At 46.1% G+C, this 26972-nt stretch overlaps 1 protein-coding gene across 1 annotated transcript; it reads right to left on the bottom strand.

The window, feature by feature from the left end:
* Positions 1-536: 536 nt before the first annotated feature.
* Positions 537-26332, bottom strand: OSTM1 (osteoclastogenesis associated transmembrane protein 1). The gene is made up of 6 exons (XM_075554698.1): positions 25871-26332; positions 19616-19730; positions 13358-13455; positions 9149-9316; positions 6310-6475; positions 537-2730 (listed from the first exon to the last, which is right to left on the bottom strand). Exons 1-6 carry the CDS (start codon positions 26261-26263, stop codon positions 2675-2677), a joined length of 996 nt encoding a protein of 331 aa, XP_075410813.1. The 5' UTR covers positions 26264-26332; the 3' UTR covers positions 537-2674.
* Positions 26333-26972: the final 640 nt, after the last annotated feature.

The raw sequence follows: 26972 nt of genomic DNA, 5'->3' as shown, positions 1-26972 counted from the left end.
CCTCCTCCCACCTTCTTGATCACTCTGAAGTCAACACAAGACCAGCCGCTAATGGCCACTCCTGCGCGCCTACATGCCAAGTGCACACGCGCTTCCCTCTAAGCAGCGGCAGCACCCTTTCCTTCCATTTTAAACGGTGACAGAGATCATGATTACGTTTTTGCTTTTATAGTTTATTGCTGGTGATGTCCATCATTTATTTGATGTCATGTCTTTGGTCCCAATGACAGCATTTAACGTCTAGGGGAATAATTTTAAAAACACGCCACACCAAAAAGTCAAGCCCATCTAAGAAGCGTCACGGAGCCCGAGTCCCATTCGCACTGTGGTGGGGCTGTTCTTTTTACCTCTCACATCCAATGGGGGGGGGGGGGGGAATCGTCCCAAAGGCCATTTCATTTGCGGAAAACTTTCCAGACAGATGGGGCTTGAAAGGAGGCATTTAAGCTCTACACTCGAAAAATTAAAATTAGATGACAAATGACAGCTGAAGTTGTTCAAAGGTAGTTTTTAAAAAGTCAAATACAACACTGTAATTTCTTGAAGGGATTTCCTTTATTGTAAAGTATCATAAAACCCAGAGATGTCCCTATGCATATGCTGTGCGACGCAGAATTCATATCGGTGCAAAGACTTCCCGCAGGGCTACAAAAGGAACTATTTACCCACGTCGCTCTTTGCCTTGGAAATCGATTGCAGCGGCTACTTCTAAAGAGCAATGGCCCAACTGGAAAAAATTGGAAAGGCTGCTTTTTCTTCTGTAAAGTGCTTATTAGCAACCATATCCAAAAGCAATGGTTTTTACAAATACATAATGCTGCAAGATGCTTAAAAAGTCACTGCTTACAGAATCAAATGTCATGTCCGATCCCTGCACATGTAAATGGGCTTTATCTGCATTGGTGAGACAGCTTTCAATGGCCTTCGGCCACATGCTCCCGCTCAGGAAGGTACCACCGGGGTGAGCAGCGTGTCCGCAACAGCAGAACAAGGGCCAGCACCTTTCCAACGGCTCCCGGCTGACCGGGAAGACCGCCACCTGTTACAGAGCCCGGGGTGAGCTCTCGCTCTCTGCCAGGTGCAGGTAAGGTAACCACAAAACTCGATTGTTCTCTAGAGAGCATTTTGAATGTATGAAGGGACTCAAATTCTCGTGCCATTTAACCAGTCTTGTTTCTATAGAGAACAGCCTTCATATTCCCAGGGTTCTAAACATAGCCTACTTCTCGTCTACCACGCAAGCCAAACTTAGTTCATAAGTGGAACTCTCAGCTCTGAAAATCTGAGAAACTATATGGTGAACAATTTCAAGTACAATGACTATTTGTAAAAGGTAAACACAAACACTCCAAAAGAGTTTGTTTCTGATGGAGCAGAATGACCTATTTAACTTCATTGTATTCCAATGAATGTATTGGACTTAAATGATTTAGAAAATATAAACACCATCTTAATCTAACAGCTTCCTCTCACCGCAAGCTTGCATTCCGACCAATTCCTGGCCCCAAAAGAAACATCTAACACAGCGGTCCTCCCTCTTCCTAAGGCCGTGGGCCCTTTGATACAGTTCCTGATGTGGTGACTCCCCCAACCATAACATTATTTTCGTTGCTCCTTCATCACTGTCATTTTGTTACTGTTAGAATCAGGCGGCCCCTATGAAAGAAAGGGTCATTCGACCCCCCAAAGGGGTCACGACCCATAGGTTGAGAACCACTGATCTAACAGAAGTACAGTGACATCCACGCATCCCCAGACCCTGGTCTGTTTTCCAAACTTATGCTTCATTCCTTTCTCTCCCACCCAAGACAAATCCCCACTGACTTCAAGAGAAGCATTTCCATTTTAAAATGTCACAATTTAAATACAGTGTGGTAATGCCAAATTTGACTTTAAAAAGAAATAAATTATAAACTGACAAATAATGTAACTCAGCAGTGCAAATCGTTGGTATAAAAAGTGATCCACCTTGCCCTGAATATAACAAAGCTGTCCAGTGATTTCAAGTTACTTATGAAATAAAAGGGGAGGGGGTGTTAAATATTATTTATAAAAGTCAAGTAAGAAACCAGTTACCATAAATCTTTTTACAAAGGCAGAGGCTTATCACGAGGGGCTTCAAACAGGACTGCAGTGAAACTAGAGATGAATTCTACGTGACACGTGGTGAGCGACACATAAATCGCATCTGTGTGACAACCACCCTGCGATGGAGGGGACGGAAGTCGATCTCTGGACCTTTCTGGCGAGTGTGCACTGGCCTCCTCGAAGTCTTCCCTGGTTTTGAGGGAAGTAACTGGTTAATCTTTTAATACGGGTTTTCAAAACTTTGCTATGTAAAATAATTTTGTTAATAAGAAGGTACCAGAAATCTCAAGTAATAGTAATATACCTATCAAATAAAATACTGCTCTTACAGTTTGAGTAATTGTAACAAATACATTTGAAACAGACAACAGTCTATTGTGAAGAACAATACAATTTGGGGGGTAAGTCAAACACTAAAAAAGAAAATAAGAGAAGGGGAGGAAAGCACAGAGAGACTGGAAATCAGTATTTAAAATGAAGCGGACGTGGAGTCTTTCCATCCCCTCAGAACCTGACTTGTCACCAGGTCACTGCTCCTCTTCTCCCTGATCCAGCCGCTAGCTCCGTATCTGCGTCTGCGCGGCTTTCAGTTTGAATTTTCATGAATGTTCGCAAAGCTCGTACTGGACTTGAGACGTTTGGCTAGACAAATGAAAAGTATTATACTTTAACTCAAATATACGGTAGTCTTTAAACATGGTTATTTGTTATTTTTAGGTAAACTACAGCACTTGTTAATGATTTTATATTTGGATGGGAATAAAGCCAATATTCTAAGAACTAGAACCCTCTTTTGGGGGTAAATAACCAGCATAGCTCAGTTGCTAGAAGTTACACAGGCTTTGTTAGAAGCAGTACCACATACAACATAACGTCAGGCAGAAGTTGGAGCGCTGGCGGCACAGTTGGCTAAGCACTGGGCTGCTAGGTGGAGGGCTGGCGATTCAAGCCCACCGGTTGCTTGGCAGGAGAAACAGGAGCCTGCCTGCTCCCTGGAGAGTCCATCTCGGGAACCTCCAGCAGCTGTTCTACTCTGCTGCCCTGGGGCCACATGAGTCAGAACCGACTTCCTGGAGAGGATTTGGCTTTTGGTTTTCAGACCTAATTTTACCTTTGTGAAAGCTCACAATCTTAATTATGTAGTGTAGTGAAAGCGTACTATACAGTACACTAATGAAATTATATTATTTAAAAGTCTAAGTTAGAAATCCAAGTCTACAATTCCCTTAAAAGAAGTCAGTGAAAGAACTCTGTGATGTTAAAAAATACAATTAAATGGCTTGCATATAAGTGAATTTACACATACACAATGAATTTATGCATAACCAAAACACCTCACTCACTGTCATCGAGTCCATTCCAACTCACGGTGACCCTTTAGGACAGGTAGAATGGCCCTGTGGGTTTCCAGACTAACTCCTTACGGAGTAGGAAGTCTCAGGTTCTCCTGAGAAGTGGTTGGTGGTTTTGAACTGCTGACCTTGTAAATTGTAGCCCAATACATAACCCACTATGCCATCAGAGCTCCTTGAATTTATGCATACACAGAACATAAAATATATGAAGGTGCTTCAAAAAGTTCATAAAAACATTCAATGAAAAGAAAATGGAATTTTTCCACAAGCCCCAACATCCTTGTCTCTTTATTCTCTACCTGATAAATGCTGGCCTTTGTTAAAATTCTCCCTCGGGCATCAGCTACTGGTTAATTCAGACTCCTCTGAAGCAGAGTTGGTCTTGCCCTTCTCGATGGTCCAGCCTCTGCTTCAGCTGTTTTAATCACTGGATTCTGGTTGGTGGTTCTTTGAGGGCATGGATCGTGCTGGGTCTTTTTTCTAAGTCCCTCTTTTCTACCATAGTGGATATCCTACCACTTAGCAGGCATTCAACACCAACTGCTTGATGAAGAAAAGCGAATGGGAGCTACTGCCCACGAGAGGTGCCGCATAAGAACCATTTGCTAGTGTGTCCTTAAGTGTACTTCATAAACACTGCTTCCGTGAAACACAAAGAGGTGTTGGGCAAAGAGGAAATGTCCCACTGTCAAGTTTGGGGGCGTGCAGTCTTGGAGTCTTGAACGTGAATGACATTCACGTACATTATGAAGCTTCGCTAAAAAGAACACGGTGTGCCACATTCCACTCATAATTAAGTACTTCACAGCACCTGGGAAACACTCACCTGGACACCAACCTTCTGCTATTCAACAAGGATTCTGAGCACCTGTCTGGAGGAAGGAGCCCTGCTGGTGCTGTGGGCCAGACAGCTAACCACAAGGTCAGCGGTTCAAATCCACCAGCTACTGCTCAGGAGACGAATGGGTTTACCGTCTCAGAAACCCTATGGAGGGCTACTCTGCGTCATAAATGGGTTTGGTTTACTCTAGAGCAGGCAATCTGTAGATGCTGGGGACAACGTGGTGAACAAGATAGACAAGATCCTAGTTCATGGAGCTTAGAGTCCAGTTAGAGGAGGGAAAAAAAGACATAAATGGAAGGAAATCGAAGAAAAGGTTCCATTAAAATAGTGATTAAATATCATTTAAAATTTTTTCAGAGATACAGGACAAAGAAGGGAAGGGTGGCTTTCAGCAGGTATTGCTCGAGCTAAGACCTGGATGGCATGGAGCCAGAAGGAACGGGGGAAAGGTGAGTTTCAGTCCTAGGAAGGGAATGGCATGGATGGGCTTGGTGTTGGAGAGACGGGCCCCAGCATCGCAAAGAAGGCAGACAGTGGATGTGATGGTGGAGGGAGGCCAGATCACATACAGCTTGGAAAACAGACCCCAGGAATAAGCTCGGACCCTTTCCTAGTTGCAAAACTCATAGGAACACATGGAGGGTTGGGGAGACGGGTGGGGGCGGTTTGGAGACATATGATAAAATCTGTGTTTAGTAAATAATGCCAGGCACTGAATAGAGAAGGGACTGTCATGGGGCAAGGTATGGAAGCAGAGACAGCAGTTAAGGACTCACACTGCAGGACTACAGACAAGAATGTGAGGAGGAGAGTGGGGGAATGGGCAGTCAGCAAAGAGGGGAGCTGAGAAATGAGAGCGAGGTGTCTCATGTGCACAAACAGATGGGTGACTTATCCTGGGAAAACAAACACGTGAACACAAATCCTGACACTGAATACCTGCCACAAAGTTAAACAGCTTTGCAAGGCGCTAAGATGTGACACTTTAGTTGAAGTGTACCAACCCCCCAAAATCAACTGCTGTTGAGTGGACGTCAACACATAATGAACCCAAAGACAGCCTCATCCAACTCCTGCGGACAGGCCGGTGGGTTTGAACCACTGACCTTGCAGTTAACAGTCCCACGCTTAACCCAGGGCACCACCAGGGCTCCTAGAAGTACACCAAATCCCCCAAACTAAGGTTTCTCAACAGTGATCTCCCTGTAGTCTCTGGCCATTACTCTAAACAGCAGCTTTCAGGGCTGAGCTGCTACATCTTTACAGAATGCTGGCAATCTTAAAAAATGCTTTACTAAAGACAGCCACGCAAAGGAATTTCCCCTCGAACAGCTAGTATTTTTCGGTGACAAGATATTTCAAATTTAGGTCAAACCAGTCTACAGGTAGCTTTTTACCTGTAGCTATCTTAGACCTGAACTGAAGACAGATAAACGGTGAATAATAAGTGGCTAAAACAAGTAGTCAAGGAATAATATTTGAAGGGGAAAGAATCACCAATGCTTCCCCCAAAACAGTCTCTTTTCAAAAACTAAAATCATTATGACAAAAGCCCATAGTTTAATTCTGATCATGAAAACAAGAGACCCCGTGACATGGAAGCCAGGCTTCTGTCAGAGAGCCGGGGTCGTCTCACAGTGGCTAGCACTTTTCTACCCTGCCCTACTGGATGCAGAGGCGGGAAAGCAGTGAACGCATGCTGAGCTCACGCACACTCCAGCAAGGCGCTCAGAACGGCCAGCGCCGGAGCAGGTTGTCTGCACATAGTGAGCTTCCGCACTTTCAGGGGTTCCTCCCCGTTGCCCCGGGCCCGAGAGCTCCACATCCCCCCTCTCTTGTTATTTCAGGATTGACAGGGCCAGTCTGTGGCTATTCCTCCATGGCTGACAACAATATTCCCAGGGTAGACAGCTTTCTAAAGGAACTCTTATCTCTTCCATTAGTAAGTGTCATTTAAAATGTTGACGCAAAGAGCCAGGGAACAGACGCTGGTTGAGAGGGCGGCTGTAAAAAGTAACTTACGTAGAATGAGTTTGCGTTTCTTTTGCTCTGAGTGAAGAAAGCTACTGAGGTAGAAGACCACGGGTAGAAAGAGAATGAACACAGATACGGCGATGACAGGCACGGTGTCACTGCAGGGAACTGAACAGTTGAAGGTCCGACTCCAGAGTTTGCGAGTTATATTCATCTGGAACGACAAATCATATCACTCTAGTTCACGTTTAGCTTGGCATCAACTTATACAATATATCGTTAATCACTTAACAGGCAGCCAGAATCCAACTCTCGGAGACCCAGCATGGTGCCAAGGAGAGTGTTCCTGGTGGGGTAGCTTACCAGGCCTTTCTTAGGGGGAGCTTGTAGGTAGACCTGACCAGCCAACCTTTCTGTTGGTAGCATTTCATTCACAACCTAGGGACCCACCTCTTTACATTTGTTTTGGGATTCTCATGAACGCTAGACTTCCTGAACTCATGAACCTTGGGTGAATCCCCGACACGACTGTCCAGAGATACTTTTTAAAACTCATCCAGAAATAGTCCCTGAAGGCTTCCGAAAACCACACGACTGTTTGCTGAACTAGTGAGAAAGTCAGCCTTGAGCATTACGAGAGCGATCTCATTGACAAGAGCAGCTGGAAAGGACAGAGAGGAACAGCAGGGGGCAGTGAATTCTGTCAGCCGGGGGAGAGCAAGCAAGAAAAGCAGGTGGCGAGGGCCGCACAGCTGACTCCGAGATGTCATCAGAGTGACTGGACTGCACTGTGGAAACTGCTGGGCGGCGAGCTGCTGCTGGATGAGGACAATTTCTTCTGCCGGGGAAATAAAGTAGCTCCCAACTAGTCATTGTACACATCTACTAATCGAGAAAGTTCATCTTCTACAGATCCAGGATGGCAGCCTTCAGTATGGGTCGCAATTCAATGGAAAGAAAACCAAATCCCCATAATGGATCAATAGGTAACAAGAGAAAAAACTGAGGCTGTCAAAGATTTCATCTCGCTTGGATCCGCAATCAGTCTTCATGGAAGCAGCAGTGAAGATCCAACAACACATGGCATGGGGTAAATCTGTTGCATAAGCTGTCTTTAAAGTACTGAAAAGCAAGGATGCTGTGTGGAGGACGAACATGAGCCTAACCCGTGGTATTTCCAATTGCTTCATATGCATGTGAAAGTTGGACACGGGATAAGGGCGAGTGAAGAAGAGCCGATGGATTTGAATTCTGGTGCTGGCAAAGAATCTTGAAAAATCCCACAGAGTGCTGAAAGAACCGACACATCTGTCTTGGAAGAAGTACAGCCAGAATGCCTCTTAGACACAAGGATGACGAGCTTCGTCTCACAGACTTTGGACATGTTGCCAAGAGAGGCCAGTCCCTGGAGAAGGACATCATGCTTGGTAAAGTAGCCAGGCAGGGACAAGAGGAGGGCCCTGGAGGACATGGATTAACAAGGGCTGCAACAATGGGCTCAGACATCACAACAATTGTGAGGACGGCCCTGGACTGGGCCGTGTTTTGTTCTGCTGTGCCCAGGGACGCGATGAGACCTAGCAACAACGACACAGTCATCAACTGTGCTAAGCACTCTAGAATGTCAGCCTTTCTTAGATTTCAAAGAGAGGCTGGACACATACAAATCTATCTAGTCCCATAAAGGTTTACAGATGTCAGAATCCTATATAGGGTTGCTATGAGTTGGAATCAGCCTGGGAGGAGTGGGTATATGTAAAAATAGCGTCGGATTCAGGTTTTCCCACTGGAAAGTACACGTTATGTATTGAGAATCTATTAGAAGCCATGTATGGTTCTAGGCATTCGGGATGAAAAAGTAAGTAAAGAGAAAAAAAAATCGTTTCCTCCTGGTGTGCCCATTTTAACTGTTCTTTACCCTTTGAATATTGTCAATCCACTAGATGTCACTCTGAGCTGCAGAAATTCTTAATTTTCAACCGCAATAAATTTATCAATTTTAATATTTAATTCCATACTTTTAGTCAGTGATTTCCTGTTTCCTTTAACGCCTAAATTCCGGGCATCATGTTGCCTTCACAAGTTATGATCGCCATCTAGTGGTGCCCCAGGTACAAGCCGCCGACACACTAGAGAAAAAGGCCCTTTCTGCACTCTCAATGGCTTCTGGACGCAGGGCTGCAACAATGGGTTTGGAACCCACAGGTGTGGGGATGGCAACAGACCCCAGCGAGTTCCGCTCGGTTGTACACAGGGCCGCTCCGAGTCAGAACCGCCTCCACAGCACCTGACAACAGCAGCGACCTTCAATGGACGCATTCACCACGGGGCTGTTACATGCCAAGTACTCTTCGAAGTTCTTGAAGAGCGAACCAAAAAGATTGGGTCCTGGTCTTCCTGCGGCTTCTGCTTTAGTGGGGGGCTGTGGGGGAGGGCGGGGAAGCTGACTAATATAAATAAGTAAACAAATAAGGATTTTCAGCAAGGATCTTGTGCATAGAACTAACCAAGGCAACGGGAGAGGAAGAGATTGCGGGATGGCTTCAGAGACCCATTGGAGCCAAACCCAGGGGCTGAATCAAGCAAGAAAGGCACAAGAAGTGGGACTGCAAGCAGAGACGGACTCCCCAAGCTCTGGACATGGGCACGCCATTGAATTTTAAAACAGAGTGTGCCACGGGCTCAGCTCACTGCTCAGGCGGCTGGTTACTTTCCTTTCTAATTTGAGATGTCAGGAGAGGCTGAAGCTATCGGCGCTTCGAGCTAGTCCTTTCTGGTTGGAGATGGCCCAGGCCGACTCCCGTGCACCTTCAGAGGGGACGATGACCCTGGCCACACCTTCACCGCCACTGCCACACAGCTCTGAGGCCAGGGGCAGGGCACTTACGGCATCTTCCACATCGATGCAGAGGTGCGTCCCAGGTTCGGCCTTATTCTCACGCTCCTTTGCCTTTTGCATCTTGCTGTACATGGCGCTCAGGCTTTTGTACACGTCGCAGCACTTTTTGCAAACTTCTGAGTAATTTCTCGGCTGTGGAAGACTGTATGAGTTGCCCTGAAAGGAAGAAAAGGCAAATGTCATCCACCGAACACGTGCTGCACACAGTATGTCTGCCACATGAGCTGCCTGTCCCCCCGCACACCACCGCCCCCAGAGCATAGGAATCAGGGTGGGCTCCAGGGCTGAGCTGTCACATTGGCGAGGCGCTCACTGTTTCCTCATCTGGAAACTGAACCTGCTTCCGCTCAGATGAAAGGTTCCGAAGATTCCACACCCGAGGTATATAAAGCATAAGACCATATTTGCACTTTCTCGAAAACCAAAACTCACGGCGACTGAGTCGATTCCAACTCAGAGCCACTCTAGAGGACAGCGCAGAGCTGCCCCCACGGGTTTCCCAAACTGTAAGTCTGATGGGAGTAGAATGGCTCGTCTCTCTCCCTCCGAGCGAGTGGTGGCTTCGAACTGCTGACCTTGCCGCTAGCAGCCCCATGCATAGCCCATGATATCACCAGAGCTCCTGCTGCACTTTCCAGATGCCCTTAAAGTTGGAACCTGACTGCACTAGCCAATGTCAACTGTGGACTCCACCGACTCCGATGCCAAATGGCTACAACTTAACTACTAAATGCCCTTCACTAGCTTGTTTACATTTCTGCCGTGGCAGATCCTTCCCTCTCACCAAGCAAGTAAAGACTTATGGAGCTCACTTCTACACCAAAGTCTGATCTATTGAGACAAGCGGTACTTCTTCGAATGGGAAGCTAGAGCCCCACCTATCCCTCTTACCCAAAACTCAGGTCTTTTTAAGTCAACACAAAAGAGACAAAAACCCAGTCCCAGAGGAGGGAATGGTATGAGAGACTAAAGTCTGAACACCTGATTTGCAGTAGGCTCTGGAAGGCAGTGAAAGTCCCAACCCCCCGGGGCAGGGTCCTCCCCCCCTGCCCGGGATTAAGCCCCCGTGAATCCCTCTGACGCTGGACCAGGGATGGGAAGGGCCCTGTGATCCAACAGAGCACCCTGCAGGGAGGATCGCTGCAGGTGTAGGTAGGTCAAAATGAACACCTAGTCCTTAGGTCTCCCTCTGAATCCAATGTATAACTGTTCCAGTTTCTAATATTTTCTACTATGCTTTCAACTGAGGTTTTTCTCTGTTCTATTCTGTCACTGTTATTAAGCCACTTATTTTTGTTTTGTTTTTCTGTACATGAAACTCAGCATAGGAAAATCTATAGAGACAACAAAGGAATGAATAGTTTCTAAGGGACAGGGCAGGGGAGGTGGGCGGGACAGGGAGAACCAACAACAACGGGACAAGGAAGAATAAATGTCCTGGAATTGATAGTGGTGATGGTTGTACAATTCTTATGAATGGGACTGAACTAGTGAAGTGTACGACATGGGAACTGTGTGTTGGTAAAAGGGTTTTAAAAATCTTTTTTTTTTTAAAGAGACGACTACCAAAGAATTAGAAAGTCTACCATGAGCGTGATGGGCGTAAGATGACATCTTAGGTCGATGCATGTATGTCTTTTCTACAAGTAGATGGTAATTGTCTTTTCAAGAGCAAGTGTGCTTAGTCAGTTCAGACGTGTTTTCTAGTTCACTTGCTTTCGTGTTTGCCTGGTAGCCTAGAGCCGGCACTAAGGACTGGAAGGGCGGAGCAAAGGGAAAGAAGGCCATGAAGCCGGCGGCGTTCTCAGTGGCGCCCCCCAGGTCTGCCGCAAGAAGCCGCCTGCTGCCCGCTTCCTGGAACAGCCCAGTGTTTACCGAGAGGTGCCCATCAAAACGCAGCGCGTCCACAGCGAGGCGTCCAGGGGGCAGAGACACTCCAACCCCGATGAAAGACGGCTGCCCAGGGCGGCAGTCTGCAGCAGTGACGCGTCAGCGTCCGGCGGCCCAACCACCGAGCGGCAAACTTTTGAGATGCAAGAGCCAATCCTGTCCCTCACAACCATCTCACTTCCTCGAGGGCCATAAACACACTTTTACAAACGACTGAAAGCACCGCTATCTGAATATGCTTTAGCCTTTTTCAGTGTTACTGCAGAGCCACGCACAGGTACGGAAAGAGCCGCCTCGGGCTCTCGAGCCAGTTTGCCGACCCGAGGGCCAAGGAATGGCGGTAGAGGAACCCTGCCCGTGCAGCGGGCACATGCTCAGCTACCAACGGGCAGGTTGGTGGTTTGAGGCCACCGAATGGCTCTGTCGGAGGGAAAAGCACACTGGTGGTCTGCCATAGGAAAGATGGCAGGAAGCTTGGTTTGGTTCGGGTTCAATTGGTCCCCAGACCTCATTCCACACTTGCCCACGATGCCGCAGTCTGGCCAGCCTTCCTCCGATGGTCTGTACCCACTTATCAAGGAGTCCTTACTCCGAGGGCCTCCAACTGCTCCTGCCAGCGCACTCTCCCAGGGCCGGCTCTTCTCAAAAGTCGCCTCCTCCCAGCGGTTGTGCCCGCCCACCTCACTAATGGGGGCACCGACCCTCGCTCAGGGCACTTGACTCTTAGGATCACATTTTGTTATCTGTGATTTGCTTCATTCTCACCACATACGTACATCACGAGAACAGGAACCGAATCTGTCTTCGTCATCACTCGACCTTCCATACTCATGACGCTGGCCCCGCACAGCCAGGCTGTCCCCAATCCAGGGGGTCCACAAGCACTTCCTGTCCGGGGAGCTGCCAAAGGCCAAGCCACCGAAACCCAACACCGTCCAAGAGACTGCTCGGCTTTCTCCCTCTGCCCCAGCCTGGGAAAGCCATCCTGACACACAGTGGACACGTGGGAGCAGAGCGGGAGCCGAACGAAGCACACAGAACGACGACCAACCCCATGACCACAAAAGAAAACCAACAAGCCAAAGTGATTCCAGGAAGACAAGCTGCGATGCCTGTCGCGACGCCTGAATGGGAAGGAATTCCTTCTGCATCGAGGAGAAAGCCGTAGAGCACCGAAGCCTAACGTAAACCTCCATGAGTCCACACAGATATGAATATGCATGACTGATAAGTAAATGTGGGAGACACGCTTCCTTACAGAAGATTCTCAAATAATCAGATACTCTACCCGCACTCCTTGAATACGTAGTAATTTGCTTCCAAAGATTAGTGGATGGAAAGGGGCAGAATAAGGTTGCACCCACTCGGCAGAACGCACTCTCCGCCATGCCCAGCTGCCCCTTCTTTTAGGCATCCCAGCTCCTCTGAGTGCCAGCAGGGCACAGTGCCACCCTGCCACGTCAGTGAACCAATCGCACCAATGGCACGCGCGGCTTCGGCTCACTTTTCTGAATAGGAGATTGCCTGCCCTGTGGCGAAGCATTTCCCAAACGTAATAGGATACTAAACCCGCCTAACAATGGCTATTATTCCCAAGGAAACTCATAATTCTGCTTTGTCACATTAAGGAGGAAATCATACACACTTACACCCTACCCTAAACACTCTCTCATATACTTGCATCTACTCAGGGGAAGTACTTGTTATGTATGTAAGTTTTGAAATTACGGTTAATTAGCATTCCAATTCCAACCCCCACTTTCACCAGAAAAACCCCACTGCCAAACTTGAAGAGCCAGGGATGAGAAAAGCAAAAACCACTATGAAAAAGATTCTTACAGTTACCTTCTTATCTCATAATTCAATACTGAAAGCTGCCTTATTACAGAGTACCTCTTAAAGTAGGGAAATAATATTTAAACAGCTAGAAAAGCAGAGTAAACTTCCAATAAACACATAAAGTGATATCACAGTGGAAAATACCCTATTATTGTGTAATTGAAATCAAGGTAAATTACTGTCTGGTAGGACGATCTGTCCTAATTAAACAGTTCCTCAGGGGCTCAGTTAATGCTTTCACACTCATTAGGTCCTTGTGCCCACACTACACAACACGGGAAGGCAGGGAAAGTAGATATCAGAAAGCTGAAGTCTTAATGAACTCCCTCTGGCGTGGTACGTAAGAGCCGAAACCTGGGTCCACTCACTCTTGATCACGTGTACAGAAACCTATCACAGATCACTGGCATTAGCCGTTATTCATGTAAACAGGCAGCATTTTCATCTCACGTGTGACATATGGAATACCTGAAGGTTATGCTCAAAGCAGGTCAAGGTCTCATTAAACAGACTGAGGAAGTAGACTGTGCTGTTTGATAACTCTTGACTGTTGTTGGTTAAACAATCTGTAAGGGGAAAAAGGATATTAATATAGCTCAAGTAACAATGACAGGTTGTCACGTCTCTCTCAGGCGAACAGGTTTCTGACTCTATAGGAACTCTGTGCTCAAACCATCATGACATGTCTGACATTATGAGCACTTTCTAAACACATGAAGATTTCCTCTCCTCTCAGTTTCCTCACCTCACTGCCATCAAGTCCTGGAATCGATGCCGACTCAGAGTGACCCTGTAGGACAGGGATGAACTGCCCCTGCCCTAACTCTGACTCTGTGGAAATAGAAATCCTCATCTTCTGCCCAAGGAGTGGCTGGTGGTTTCAAACTGGTCACTTTGCTGACTCAGATCGCACCAGGGCTCTCCATTGCTATATCCGGCTAACACGATCCAGCAGATTTACAGTGTGTGCATCTGATGCTTTTCAGGAAACTAAAGAGAGGACAATTTCATCCATGGCAAATACACACACATCTGTATGCAAGAAGCCGGGTCACTACAACTGACATGTGCAATGTGAATGAATGTGTGCCTGTCTTTGTGTTAAGGAGCCCTGGTGGCACAGCAGTTTAAGCACTGGCCTGCTAACAAAAGGTCCGAGGATTGAACCCACCAGCCGCTCTTCGGGAGAAGATGAGACAGTTGGCTCCCGGAGAGATTCACAGCCCTAAAAACTCTATGGAGCAGTTCTACACTATCCTATAGAGAAGTGGGGGAAAAAACAACTGCTAAGCATATGAAACAATTAAAATAAGGAATTCCCTTATAAATTATCTGTAAAAAAAAAAAAAAGCTTCTCTGTAGGACAAAAGAATGAACTCTCTTCTATTTTACTAACAGCCATTCCTTCTCACTTAAAATACTTAAAAATTTAAGCTGAAAGCTAACGTGGCCGGGCCATCTCGTTGAGTACCACATTAATGCAGCACCATCCAAAATGTTCAACGATCATGAGACAGCGCTATTAGAAAGCACAAAGGCATTTGTTTATAGAATGAGGTTAAAAATGCCTTCCTTATTAAAGAGGCAGGACTTTCTGAATCAAAAGGAAAGCATGATCATCAAATTCTTCTTTGATCCTTTTGTAGGACTTGGGAGCACAAGGTTACAAACAGTGAGAACCTATACATTATAAGAAATTAAAAAGCTAAGCAATCTTGGTAAGAAAAAAGCTTCCTATAAGCACCCAGTGAAGGGGTTATGATGAATTTTCCTCATTTCAGACCATCAGGGGAGCCTCGTCAAGGACAGACTGATACAGCTTCGTTCTCAGTGAGGGCTCAGGCAGCTCAAGAGGCCTTTTTAAAGGTGTTAAAGATTCAGGTTAAGACCTTACATAGAAAACCCCTTAATTATCCTAACAGAAATTATACATCTTTAAGGGTTTGGCTTCTATTAGAAGCGTATATAAAAATGTCTGCTGCTTTTCAAAAGCTAGATTTACAATACTGAAAACCTAGAGAATGCAGTCAGATGGAGGGACTTTGTGCTTGATAAAACAATTAAATCTAAGAAAGAGGAAACCTGACATTTTAAATTATAAACTATAAATAACATGAGTGTAATTAGTGCATTTCCATTCAGATACAATTGTGGCAGAAGGTCTTTCATTAATTGGCTTTTTGTAAACTTTTATGTTTTATTATTGATTTTTAAAGAATGGAGACATTTGGAGTTAGATTATCACTTGAGCCCTGGTGACTTAGTGGTTTGAGGTTGGGCTGCTAACTGCAAAGTCAGCAATTCAAAACTACCTCCCACTCTGTGGGAAAAGGCTGAGGCTCTCCATTCTGTAAGAATTATTGTCTCAGAAACCCACAAGGGCAGTCCTACCCTGTCATATAAGATCGCCAGGAGTCGACATTGGCTGATGGCAATGAGTGAGTGGGTACTACTCAAAGGTTAATTTTACTCTGATGACGCCTAATGACAATGTTCATCAGGATTACCAAGTGGGGTTCAGTAACATTAAGCTAATGCGGTATAACCCAGATACTTTGCATTCAGTTCACACAGAATACACACACAGAGGGCTGCATATGAAAGGCAGGTTTCTAGTATGTATGAACAAATACCTGAACGGATCACTCTGGGGCCCATCTTATTACAGAGCTACATATTGGCAGGCGTTCTCATGGGATAGTGGGTTATGCCCTGGGGCTGCTAACTGCAAGGTCAACAGTTTGACTCCAGCAATCATGCTGAGGGAGAAAGATGAGATTTTCTGCTCCCATAAAGATTTACAGTCTCAGAAGCCTAAAGGGGCAATTCTACTTTGTCCTAGAGGGTTGCTGTTAGAACTGACTCGATGGCAGTGGGCAGGGGGTCCTTCATATTGGAGGATACTATCTAAAGAACCCAAACACTTTCCCATAAAGGACTCTGCGGTCTTATCAAATCTGGTCATTCTGCTACATATTCAAATGCCATATGAGTAAGAGCATGAAAAAAATTACACTAACAATTCTTTCCCTAGGCCAACAATACCCTTCTGAGACAGCTTCCAAGTTCTGTACAGAAGAAGATCCTGATGGTGTGCACACTGTCCCCATTGCTTAGCAGTCGTTCTCCGCAGGAATAACTAGTTATGAGAAATGTGAGCAAGAGCTATCGAGTTCTTAGCACTTTTTTGCCTTTCCACCTAGGTCCACTAACTACTTTCCTACCCAACGGTAGCCTTCAAAGACTCAGGAGTTCTAAAGAGAGAGGGATGGGTGGGTACAGGGGACAGTAGTGCTTTCTCCCCCGCTGTGTCCGTGGCCTGCCTTTGATCAACTACTAGCAGTCGGCAAGGCCAACTAAGAGCTTCACAGCAGGGCCAGCATAAGGAAAGGTGGTTTGGGAAGCACCTTAATTTTAATATCATAGCTTTTTACACTTTTAATAATATTCTTTTATAAAAACTCTAATAACCTCTTAAGGCCACTTACAATTCAAAACAATTTTCACATTACCTTTATTTGGCAGGTACACAGAGAGCATAATGCAGGTATGCATAATTTGGGAATGGTTGCTGGAGTTTAGTTAAAAATAATCATTTTAGAATGGTGTCTAACACTGAATAAAGAGAAAACAGCTGGGAAATGTAGGGCGTCCAAGCTTACAAAAACAGTTTATTCCCATTTTAAGTATTGTATATATTTTAAGATGAAAATTTTAAACATGAATGATTCCACCAGTGGAAGATAATTTTTAAAAACTAATTTTGTTTATTTTTGTTATTGAAGAGATGAGGGTAAGTCAAAGGTCTTGCTATAAAATCATTACTCACGGAATGAACCTATAGGACAGAGTGGCACCACCCCTTTGCGTTTCTGAGGCTACAAATCTTCACAGGAGTAGGAAGCCTCGTTTTCCTCCTGAGGAGCAACTGGTGGGTTTGAACTGCAGACTTTCTGGGTAGCAGCCCCACATGCAACTCACTGTGCCACCAGGACGCCAATAAAAGCCTAGAAACCTTTATTCAACCGAAACATCAAACTGTGAGGCTACCAGTGTTTCTCGACACAGCCTCCATCTGAGCCTTCACACGTTGAAGGCAGTGTTTCCATCTTTCTACTCCATCCTCTGGAGGACTCCGCCCTCTTAGGTGTGCACCACGCCAAAAAGGCAGCTTGGGGGTCCTCAAGGGCCTCAAGTCCTTAGGGAAACAAACAGAAGTCTGAAGTGTTGGATCAGAGCTTTGGGTCAATGGGGTCAAGTTTCCCACAGGGATTCTCCTAGACCAACCCCTGCTACCCACAAAGCATGAGGCTGTCATGATGGAAAAACTCCTCTGCGTAACTTCCCTGGCCCTTTTCTCACCAGTGCTGTTTCCAAATTGTTTCAACCTTCTTCCTTATCAGCTACTGTGATCGGCCTGGGTCCCACCAAAAACACCTCTCAAGTTTACCCCTTTGGAATTAAAAAAAAAAGAAGCCATCATCATCACTGCCCCCCCCATCTTCCCCGCCCTCTCCCTGCAGATGTGGCTGCCTAGAATGGAACTGGCCCAGGAGAGTCCCTTGGTAGCGACTGTTTGGACTGGATCAGGTAGTGGGTGAACTGTCAGGCTGCTAACCACAAGGTCATCAGTTAGAAAAGCCACCAGAAGCTCGGCTTTTGGGGGAAAGAAACTAAGACAAATGTATCGCTGGGAGAACATGTCTCCACTGCCTGCAGGGACGTGTCTACCTGCATTTTGTATGAGCTGGAGCCCTGGTAGCAATGCTTTTTGACTTATTCTGCATACACCGCAGAAGATATACCAATTTGACGATTCCAACACGTACAGTTCAGGTTCGCCCAGGACCTTCTTCAAACTGTGTGAACACTCCCACTCTCCTTTGCTGTGCTGTTTCTCTCCCGTTAACATCAACTCCCTCCTCCTCAGGTTCCCACGGAACCTGGCCCGTTGCAGTATCAATTTCATCTGCTATCCATAGCCCTGAGCCCCACAGCCCATGGCCTTCCTTACTAGGTAAGCTCAACTGCTACTTGCTTCTAGGAAGGCTTCCAGGGACATTCTGGTTTAAACGTCAAGCTTACCTCACGGGAGCCCTGGTGGCACAGGGTCTATGCACTTGGCGGCTAACAGCCAAAGATCGCCCAGGGCCATGGCTTCAGGGGGTCAGCTAGCCTGCGTGACCCCAGAGCTTCGGGATTATATGAGAACCTGGCAGTGAGTTTGGCTTGGTCGGAGTATTGCGGGTCTTTACTATTTAAAAAGGGTGGGGGAAAAAAAAAAAAAGGGTGGGGGGTGGTGGACTAGAAAGGGCTAGATTACATGTCCAGGCGTTTTCAGTGCCTTTAATACGCCATAGGCATTGTAAACCGCCAAGGTATATAGCATGCAGCCCTTTCGGAATAGTACGCTGGTGTGTTACACAGTCATGAAGACTGTTGGTCTAAATCCCAGGTTCCCAAACGTACTTGGCCGACTGTCCCCACTTCCAAGGGAAAGTTGGGCAGCACCCGCCCTGCCCACTAAAACCTTTTTCCATTCGTGACCCCTTTTTGCCTAAGAAATTTGCAATAAGAGCAAGTGCTTCCAGAAACGCCTTGGATGCACTCCCCACAGCTGAAGAAGCTCTAAGGTAACGTCTCGTCAGTCAAGGTCCTCCTCCCTTCCCTTTCCAACTGCCTCTGCTCCCATGCGGTCAGGGCCCTGGATCATCACGGTCCTGTTTGTGCCTCTCTGCCAGGAGGCCTCTCTGTCTGCAATGCCCTTCTTCCTTCTCTTCTTGTTCAAAGACCTAAATTCAAAATGGACTTCCCCACGACTTCATTTCAAACCCCCACCCCACCAATTAGGATCCTTTTCTCCTTCCCCAGAGGACTTCCTTCATGCCTGTGCCAAGGCATCTGTCTGTCCGCCTTAGGTTGTATTTGCACATGGACCGTTCTCCTCCAAAAATGATGAGGCCTGGAAGACAAGAACCGCCTAGCACATGGTTGTGATTCACAAACACTTCAGAATGGAAGTAGGAATTGTAATGTTTCAAAGAATAGCTGAAAATAGATCTCATTTTATTACACAAAAGCATAGGCACAAATCTTCTAACACCTCTGATATAATCCCCACCCGACCCCCCATTTGGCAGGTCATTATAATCAGCCCAATTACTATTATATTAACCTTTTTGCAGTTTTTGAACATTAAGTATGTGCCAGGCAATGTGCTAGGTGTTGTATAAAATGTATTTCATTTACTCCTCCAAGCAGTGGTATAAGGTAGGTTCCATTTTATAGATAAAGAAACTGCAGTTCCAACAGGTGAAGTTATTTGCCCAAAGTTCGAAGTTGACAGCTGGGAAGTTAGGTCTAATAGGGACGGAACCCCAAAACTCAAACCCATTACCATCGAGCAGACTGGCTCTAAATCTTTACCAGAGCAGAAGGTCACATCTTGATAAAAGAGCAGCTGGTGGGTGTGAACCGTCAACCTTTTAGTAGTCGAGTGCCTTAACCACCCCACCACCAGGGCTTCAAGGAGTGGCTAGCCCAGTCTAGTTCGAACTGCAATGGCCTCACCGTCTAGTACTTTGCCCATGACGCTAACCACGGCTCCTTTAAAGACGTTTAGTTATCAAAGGTATTAGCTAGCTCCACAGACCCCAGGATTCAGCATAGTTTGACACCTGCACTGTGGCGCCATCCCGGCAGCCTGACAATGAAAGAGGGACTTACTTGCACAGTTTGCGTCCTTCCACGTGGAATTAAAGAACTCAGAGAGAATCGCAACTATCTGTATTCGATCTGTCCTTAAGAGGCTCCTGGCACAGCTGTGGCTTTCTGAAGAATTCTGTGAAAAATGAGGAGAGAAGACAACAGGCTGAGAATTTTTAGACTTCCCAAACAACTTAAGGCCAAACGCTTAAGATAATGAAAACAATTATTATACATATTGTGACATTTTGGTGGAAGTGGTTAACCAACCAGGAACAATAATGGTAATGGAACAAGAGCAGCGAACATTTACAGGCACTGGGTACCAGGATCACTTGCAAGGGAAGAGCTTTGCTTCTTTAATACACTGGTGTCTTTTAGTTTCAACTACTGCGGTACAATTTGGGCTTTTTAAGCCCAAGAAAAAATTCTGGAAAGTCTTTTAGCATAATGCAGTAGTGGTTAGTGCTAAATAAGGGGAACATGGATGATTTCATTTTTTGGCTTCTTATACTATCTAAATTCTTCTGCAGTGAATATGTCTTATTTATATATTTTCAAAAAATAGGTAGGGGCATGATCATAAATCATTTGGTCTCATAGACCATGTCTGGTTCAATCATTTATAATTCACAAGAAAAGGTGGCACTCCTAATTTGTACCTACACAAAATAAGTTTTCTGTAGCCCTTCTTATAAGAAACCCATACTACCGAATAATAATATCCAAGTACTTAAATTAGTTGATGCTTATCTATTTCCTTTCCCTGGTCTCAAGGACTGAAGCCCTGCTGCAGAGGTTGTGTTTCATGTTGAGGTACTAACAGGGAGGTCAGCAGTTCAAAATCACCACATGCTCTGTGGGAGGAAGACAAAGATTTCTAAAGAGTGACAGTCTCAGAAACCCACCGGGCCAGTTCTACCCTGTCCTAGAGGGTCACTCTGCGTTGGTATCGACTCAGTGGCAGTGAGTGTGGATTTTGGTTATATTTATTGTATCTTATTATTATAAAAAAATTTAGACATAAACAAAAACAATATTATAACGAAGCCTGCTTCAACAACTTTCAATCCATTCTTGTTTGAGTTCTATATGCATCCACCCTAGATGGTTTTAAAGCAAATTTCAATGTTGGATAATTTCATGTGTAAATATTTCAGTAGTTTTATCTGAGACATATGAACTTTTAAAAAAAATACCATTAAAAATTTTAACTCAAACTTCTTTCACATCATCTAATATCTAGTATTCCATTTCCTCAAATGCTATATACCATATAGAGTATACATACTAGAGTATAAACCAACCCGAATATCAACTGAGGCACCTAATTTTACCACAAAACTGCATTAAAAATGTGCTGAAAAGCTCAGCTGATACTCGAGTATATACAGTAAGTAACTTTCCAGTTTGGAAATCTTTAGGTCCAATAGTTTAATTAGTAAACAGGGTTTTCCAGCTCTTTCGCCCTAAGGGCTCCCTCCATTTCTCACCCTTACAGTATACTGATGGATGAAGCTGGACAGCAGATCCTACAGTTTCCCACAGCCTGGATTTTGCTGCGTGCATTCCTGCGATGGGGCTGAGTTTCTGTGTCTATTATTCTTCCTGGACTTGGTGGTTGTATCTAAAGATTTGTTCAGATTCAGGAGGGATTAAGAAGACTTCATAGGTCAAGTTGTTCACGTTCATCAGGAGGCACAGGATTCTGGTTGTCTTCCAGAGAGATATTTTGTGTTGCTTTACAAACATTAAGAGATATAGCCAAGTGAATAGACCAATAATACATTTCTAATGTTCCCTTCATGGAATTGCTTTCAAAGCCAAACCCAAAACAAAACTCCCTGCTATCAAGTGGATGCTGACTCATAGCAACGCTGTTGGACAGAGGAAAACCACCCTGTGCGTTTCTGAGACTGTAACTCTTTACGGAAGTAGAAAGCCTTACCTTTCTCTCAAGGAGCAGCTGGTGGTTTCGAACTGTTGACCCTGTAGTTGGCAGACCAACTTGTAACCTACTACAGCACCAGGGCTACTCTGCTTTCAGAGAAACTACTGTTGTCTCTTAATTAGAGTTTGACCTCAGCAGTCAAACAAGAGTGGGTGACAAGAGTGTTTCATAATCATGGGCTCTGAAGTTATAACATTAATATGTATATCACTTAAAACAATGCCTGTTGCAAAGTAAGTGCTGGATAAAAATGCCAATCTACCTAGCTATCTTGCAGCCAATATGAAGGGTGCTAAATTGGTGCAGTTGGCTAAGTGCAATCAATTGCTGAAGTTGTATCTTCTTAAGTAGAGGACTGGATGTTTTATTTAAAACAATATATAACCAACATGAATGTCATAGGTATGTAGCCTATATGAACTAGTCCCACGCAATTCAAGAGAATGTCCCTGGGGTAGGGGACTATCAGAAAAGAATGCCTGAAGGAAGCAGAATTCGAGAAAGGGCAAAGAAGTGTAAATTGGGGAGGGGGGTGGGGGTCCTGTGTGATCATGAGTTCACAGTGGGAACGAGGATGTGAGGTTTCGGAAGTGTTCAAAGCAGACGGTTTCTCCTTGGAAGGAAGGGGACTAGAGGAAGGAGTGAGTTAGGGTAAGGGCTTGCAAGGCCTTAAGGTCAGACAGAGGAAATCTTGAAAAATCTTTGAGGGGGGTGACATCTCAAAGATTAGGCGTGGCCTCTAATCCCTGACTACCCTACCTATCCCAGATCTGGACAAGATCAGTACCCTTGCTATGTTTTGGTAACATCTTGGGGGAGGCGGGTTCTCTTCGCAACATTTAGCACACCTGAATTTCTGAACTACCTATAAAGTGCTATATTTAGTATCTGGTTTCCTATGAGCTGGTGACAAGCTCTGCGTATTCGCAGCACTGTCCCTAATACCTAGCACTCATCTGTTTGTAATCGGTACTCGGTAATTTTTTTGATGAATGCATTAAAAACAGGACATTATGCTACATTCTACACTATTCTGTGTTCTACACTATGTTACGTTCTACACTATGTTACGTTCTACACTAGTCTTAAGAATTATTAGTCTAAATTAAAAGTAAGTTGAACACTCACAGATACATGTAACAAATCATGAATACCTGTGAAAATGTAAATGAGGCATATATGTGTACCTACACACTCATTAAACTTTAAACAGCCATGGAAATTAAGGCAGAGCTTAGCAACTCAGAATTGGGGGCCAGAGGGTCTTCACAACTACTCTAGGAACTGTTCAATGAAACCACATCACTACCAGTTCACTCTAAAAGCAAGCAGGACTCGGAAGCAATTAGTCAAATCTACCATTCAGTATTCAAAATCACTGTATTCCTTACCTGGAGTTAAAAAAAACTGTAGGCAATCCTTGACCCAAGGAGAAGTGACAAGAACACAGCGTGCTCATCAGAGAATATTATCATTTAATCTTGGTTCCCTTGCTGTACCAAATAAACAGCTGGACTACTTCTGCCTTTGGATTTTGGCCTCTTTATTATTCTGCCCTCTCCTTTCCATCCGTCTCTGCTCATTCACTCTACAGGTGAGAAAGGATGGATGCCTTGTTCAAAATGCAACTTCAGGTTTCCTATGTGGCTTTCCTGTTAGGTCAGCCTCTCCTTCAATGAACCGTTTACAACAAACTGCTGACTGTGTCGTCCTTCTTCTCCACACAGGGCTGCTTTATTGCCCACATCTGCACTGTAGTTGGAAGCCTGAACCCTGTCCTTCCTTTCCTGTGGTATCTTTTTACCTGGGCAATATTCAAGAATAGGGCTCCTTGAACTCACTGCCATCCAGTAGATGCTGACTCACAGTGACACCATGTGGGTTCGGAGACGGTAACTGTTTAGTTACAGCAATGAAGCCCAGTCTTTCTCCCAGGGACGACAACTCAGGCAATACCACTGACCACCAGGGCTCCTTCAAGAATAAGAAGTGTGGGCAGGGGGGGGTGGGGAATGAGTAACATTCCAAGGGCTCAAGTAGAAAGAAAATGTTTTGAAAATGATGATGGAAACATATGTACAAATGTGCTAGACACAATGGATGGATGGATGGATTGTGATAACAGCCCCCAGTAAAATGATTTTTTAAAAAGAAGATAAAGACAAATAAATCTACATAAATAAAACAAAGAAGAAGTGCTTGCTAATTTAACCAAAAAACTGAGTCTATGAGAGACAAAGAAAGCATATTTACTTTTGAGAAAGAAACTCTCTCAGGGACAACCAATTCTGTCAAGCTCACTTGTAAGAAAAGAAAAATATATTTTCCCATCAATTTATTACCACTCGGATGGTTTAATTCTCAAATCAGTTCCAGAAGGCCCATGACAGCCATCGAGTACCTCAGCACAGTAGAAACCATGCTCTTGAGCTAATGACGTATGTCTAGCTCCACTGAGGAAAGGCAGGAAACAGAGACCAGGGCTAGCCTGAGTTGGAGGAGGAACTGCAGATCGGAAAAGGGGCTTTCCAGCCTCTCTTTCTCTCTCTCTCCCACAGCAGGACAAAACTACCCAGCAGCCAGAAGGGCCAGAGCAAGAGGAAGGCTGTTTCTGCAAACCTCACGCACCCACCGGGCATAAAATAATTAATGTGGAAATGGCACACACAGATTGGGTGCTGTCTGGAGAGCTGGGCCACTAAGGTTTGGGGCATTTTTCACCTGTTCTAAGGCCCGCCGCGCCTACACACATAGGAGTGCATGTACTGCCGCTAAAGACCACAGCCATTCTGCCCACAGCAGCCTGTTCTTTAAGGGAAGTTGTAGCTTAAACATAACTCGCCAGCTGCTCATCACAGTGTAGTATACCCCATCATAGCCTGCTGCAGTTGACAGGTACATGTCTCGGGTACTTCAAAATCATAGCAAGATCTACGTTAGGTAACCCAATTGAATTACAGATAACCCAATTGAAGTATGCCTGAAAATATTACTTGTAAACCTAAATTTACTGTGAAAATGTGCTCTTTACTGAAGATTGACCAAATAATTCATTTAATGCAACCAAAATCATCCTGTGTGTCTTAAAATGTGACTTTCATTAAGCAATATCTAAAGCAGAGGACAACTAAATACCACTTTCTATTTTGTCTGTTTACTGTGGAGTCCCTGATTCATGCAAACACACTCAGGTGCTAACTCTGAAGTTGGAAGTTCAAGTCACAGGTGCCTCTGAAGAAAGGCGTCTTAACAGAGCCTAAAAACTGGCCTCTGACAACTCTACGCTGATGCTCATGACATCACCATGAGTTGAAAATCAGCTCCAGAGCAAGTGGTACGTATGGTACTTCGTTTACTGTGATTAATAAAAATAATTTAACCATATTTCAATAAACTACTTCCTGTTCCTTAAGCAGAAGAGGAACTTTCCCATTCTCTAATATCGGCACCATTTCTGTTCCTCCTTCACCAGGCATATCCGGGCTATGCCGCCTCGTGACTCCCACCAGTCCTGCACTTTAATCCTTTCCCACTCCAGATCCTAAGGTCCTTAAGAGACTGTGTCTCGTCTCCCCTCCCCACAAATTCTTCTCTGCATCTGCTCTCAGAGTACCAAGAACAGGGACGGGGCAGATTCACTGTCCCAGAAATGCTAGCTCCCATTTACTGTGAGACACCACTAATAGCTCCTGTATTCTCATTTTACAGATGAGAAAACAGGTACAGCTCAAATACGAGTCCCTTGCCCAGAGTTTAAGCAGAGTAGAGCCCGTGGTGGATCAGCTCTACTGATTTTCATCACCCTTATTACCTTATGGTAATTCCTGTCTAACGAGGGCATCAGACGAAGAGATGTCTCCATTTTAGAGAGGGGAAAGCTGGGGCTCTGAGATGCTGAGAGCTAGGAAGTGGTGGGTCTGGAAATTTCTAGCTGCAGCGCTCAAGCTCCTCAAACTTACCACATAATATATACAGCTTCCCCACTCCAGCTGGAGTTCCGGCAGTCGTTCCTGGGAACTCCAGATGGAAAGGGGAAGAAAGCTACATGGCAGAGGTGAGGAGGAAAAGAGGAGGGTTAGGGGCTCACGAGTCCCACAAAGTCAATCACATAGATTCGCAAATTGTTCCAAGAGGACACAACAGCAGACCTGGGAGCAAAATTCAAAATCCTAAGCCTTGTAATGGCACTCACATTCCTGATGGCCCAACTCCACAAACCCCGTCCAAGTCCCTTTTCTTAAAGATGGGGAAACTGAGGCTCCCTGGCGTGGACCACCTTCCCCAGCCCTCCACGCCACGTTGCAGGGGTGCGCTCGTCTACCCACCCCCACGGTTCGGCTGATGTTGTCCATCTTGTTGTAGACCTGTTGGAAGAGAGGATAGCAGGTCTGACAGAGGCGCACGGGCCGGGCGCTGCGTACTATACACCCGGTCAGCTCAGCGCTGCTGTTGGCGAAGTCCAGCAGCAGCTCCCGGCACTCGGGGTCCAGATCCGGCAGGTCCGGGGGCAGGGACAGCGGCCCCAGCCCTCCCCCTCGCAGCAGGGACAGGGACAAGTCCTCCATCTCCAGCAACTGCTGCTCCGACAGGAGGTCGTGGAGGACCCGGTGGGGGCTGCTGCTGAAGGGGAGCGCGCCCAAAGCCAGCCTTGACCACAGGAGCAGCAGACACGGCAGAAGCGACCGCCGCCGCCACGCGATTGCCGCGTCCGGGTCCATCACCGGGCTATCAAACCCCGGGATGCCCCGCACCGCCTCTCGGCTCCAGCCAGCGCCGCCGAGCTGCGCCGCTTCCGGCTTCCGCGCGCGCAGGCCGGGAGCGAGATCACGAGGCGCGCGCGTCACGGCCCCGCCCCCAGCGCGTCCCGGCCCCGCCCCCGGCGCGCTGCGCCCCGCCCCGTTGGCTGCCGGGAGCCGCGGAGCCCGCGGGCCGGCGCGCGTGCGGCTGCGCGCGCTGCAGGTGCCTTCGCGCTGCTGGTCGGAGTCGGCTCCCAGGTGTTTGGGCGCCCTCGACCCTGATGACGCCGCGGCGGCCCAGCGTACACGGTGTCCGCCACTTTGAGCAGCTCCTCCTCGGGGGTGCAGAGGGCCTCTTGGCCCTTGAACCCTCCGCTGAGGGAGTTCCCTGCGGCCGGGAAGTCTAATCCGTTACTTCCCGTCCCAGAAGGAGAATGATGTCGGCCTCCAGAATAATTATCGAAAGCACCCTGAGAGGAAGCTCGCCGGGCTTTGCAATGTTTATTTCTTAACATACTGGCCAGACTGCTCCTTAGCAGCGAGGATGTTGAGATTTCCTCTCATGTATTTTGGATATGTCAGGCGAGGCTAATCGCTGGGGAAGGACATCATGCTTGGTAAAGTGGAGGAGCAGCGAGGAGAGAAAGGTCCTCAGTGAGACAGGTTGACACAGTGGCAGCAACAATGGCGC

Source organism: Tenrec ecaudatus, chromosome 7 (genome assembly GCF_050624435.1).
Source record: "Tenrec ecaudatus isolate mTenEca1 chromosome 7, mTenEca1.hap1, whole genome shotgun sequence".
Lineage (NCBI taxonomy): Eukaryota > Metazoa > Chordata > Mammalia > Afrosoricida > Tenrecidae > Tenrec > Tenrec ecaudatus.
This window is presented reverse-complemented; position numbering and strand designations above follow the sequence as displayed.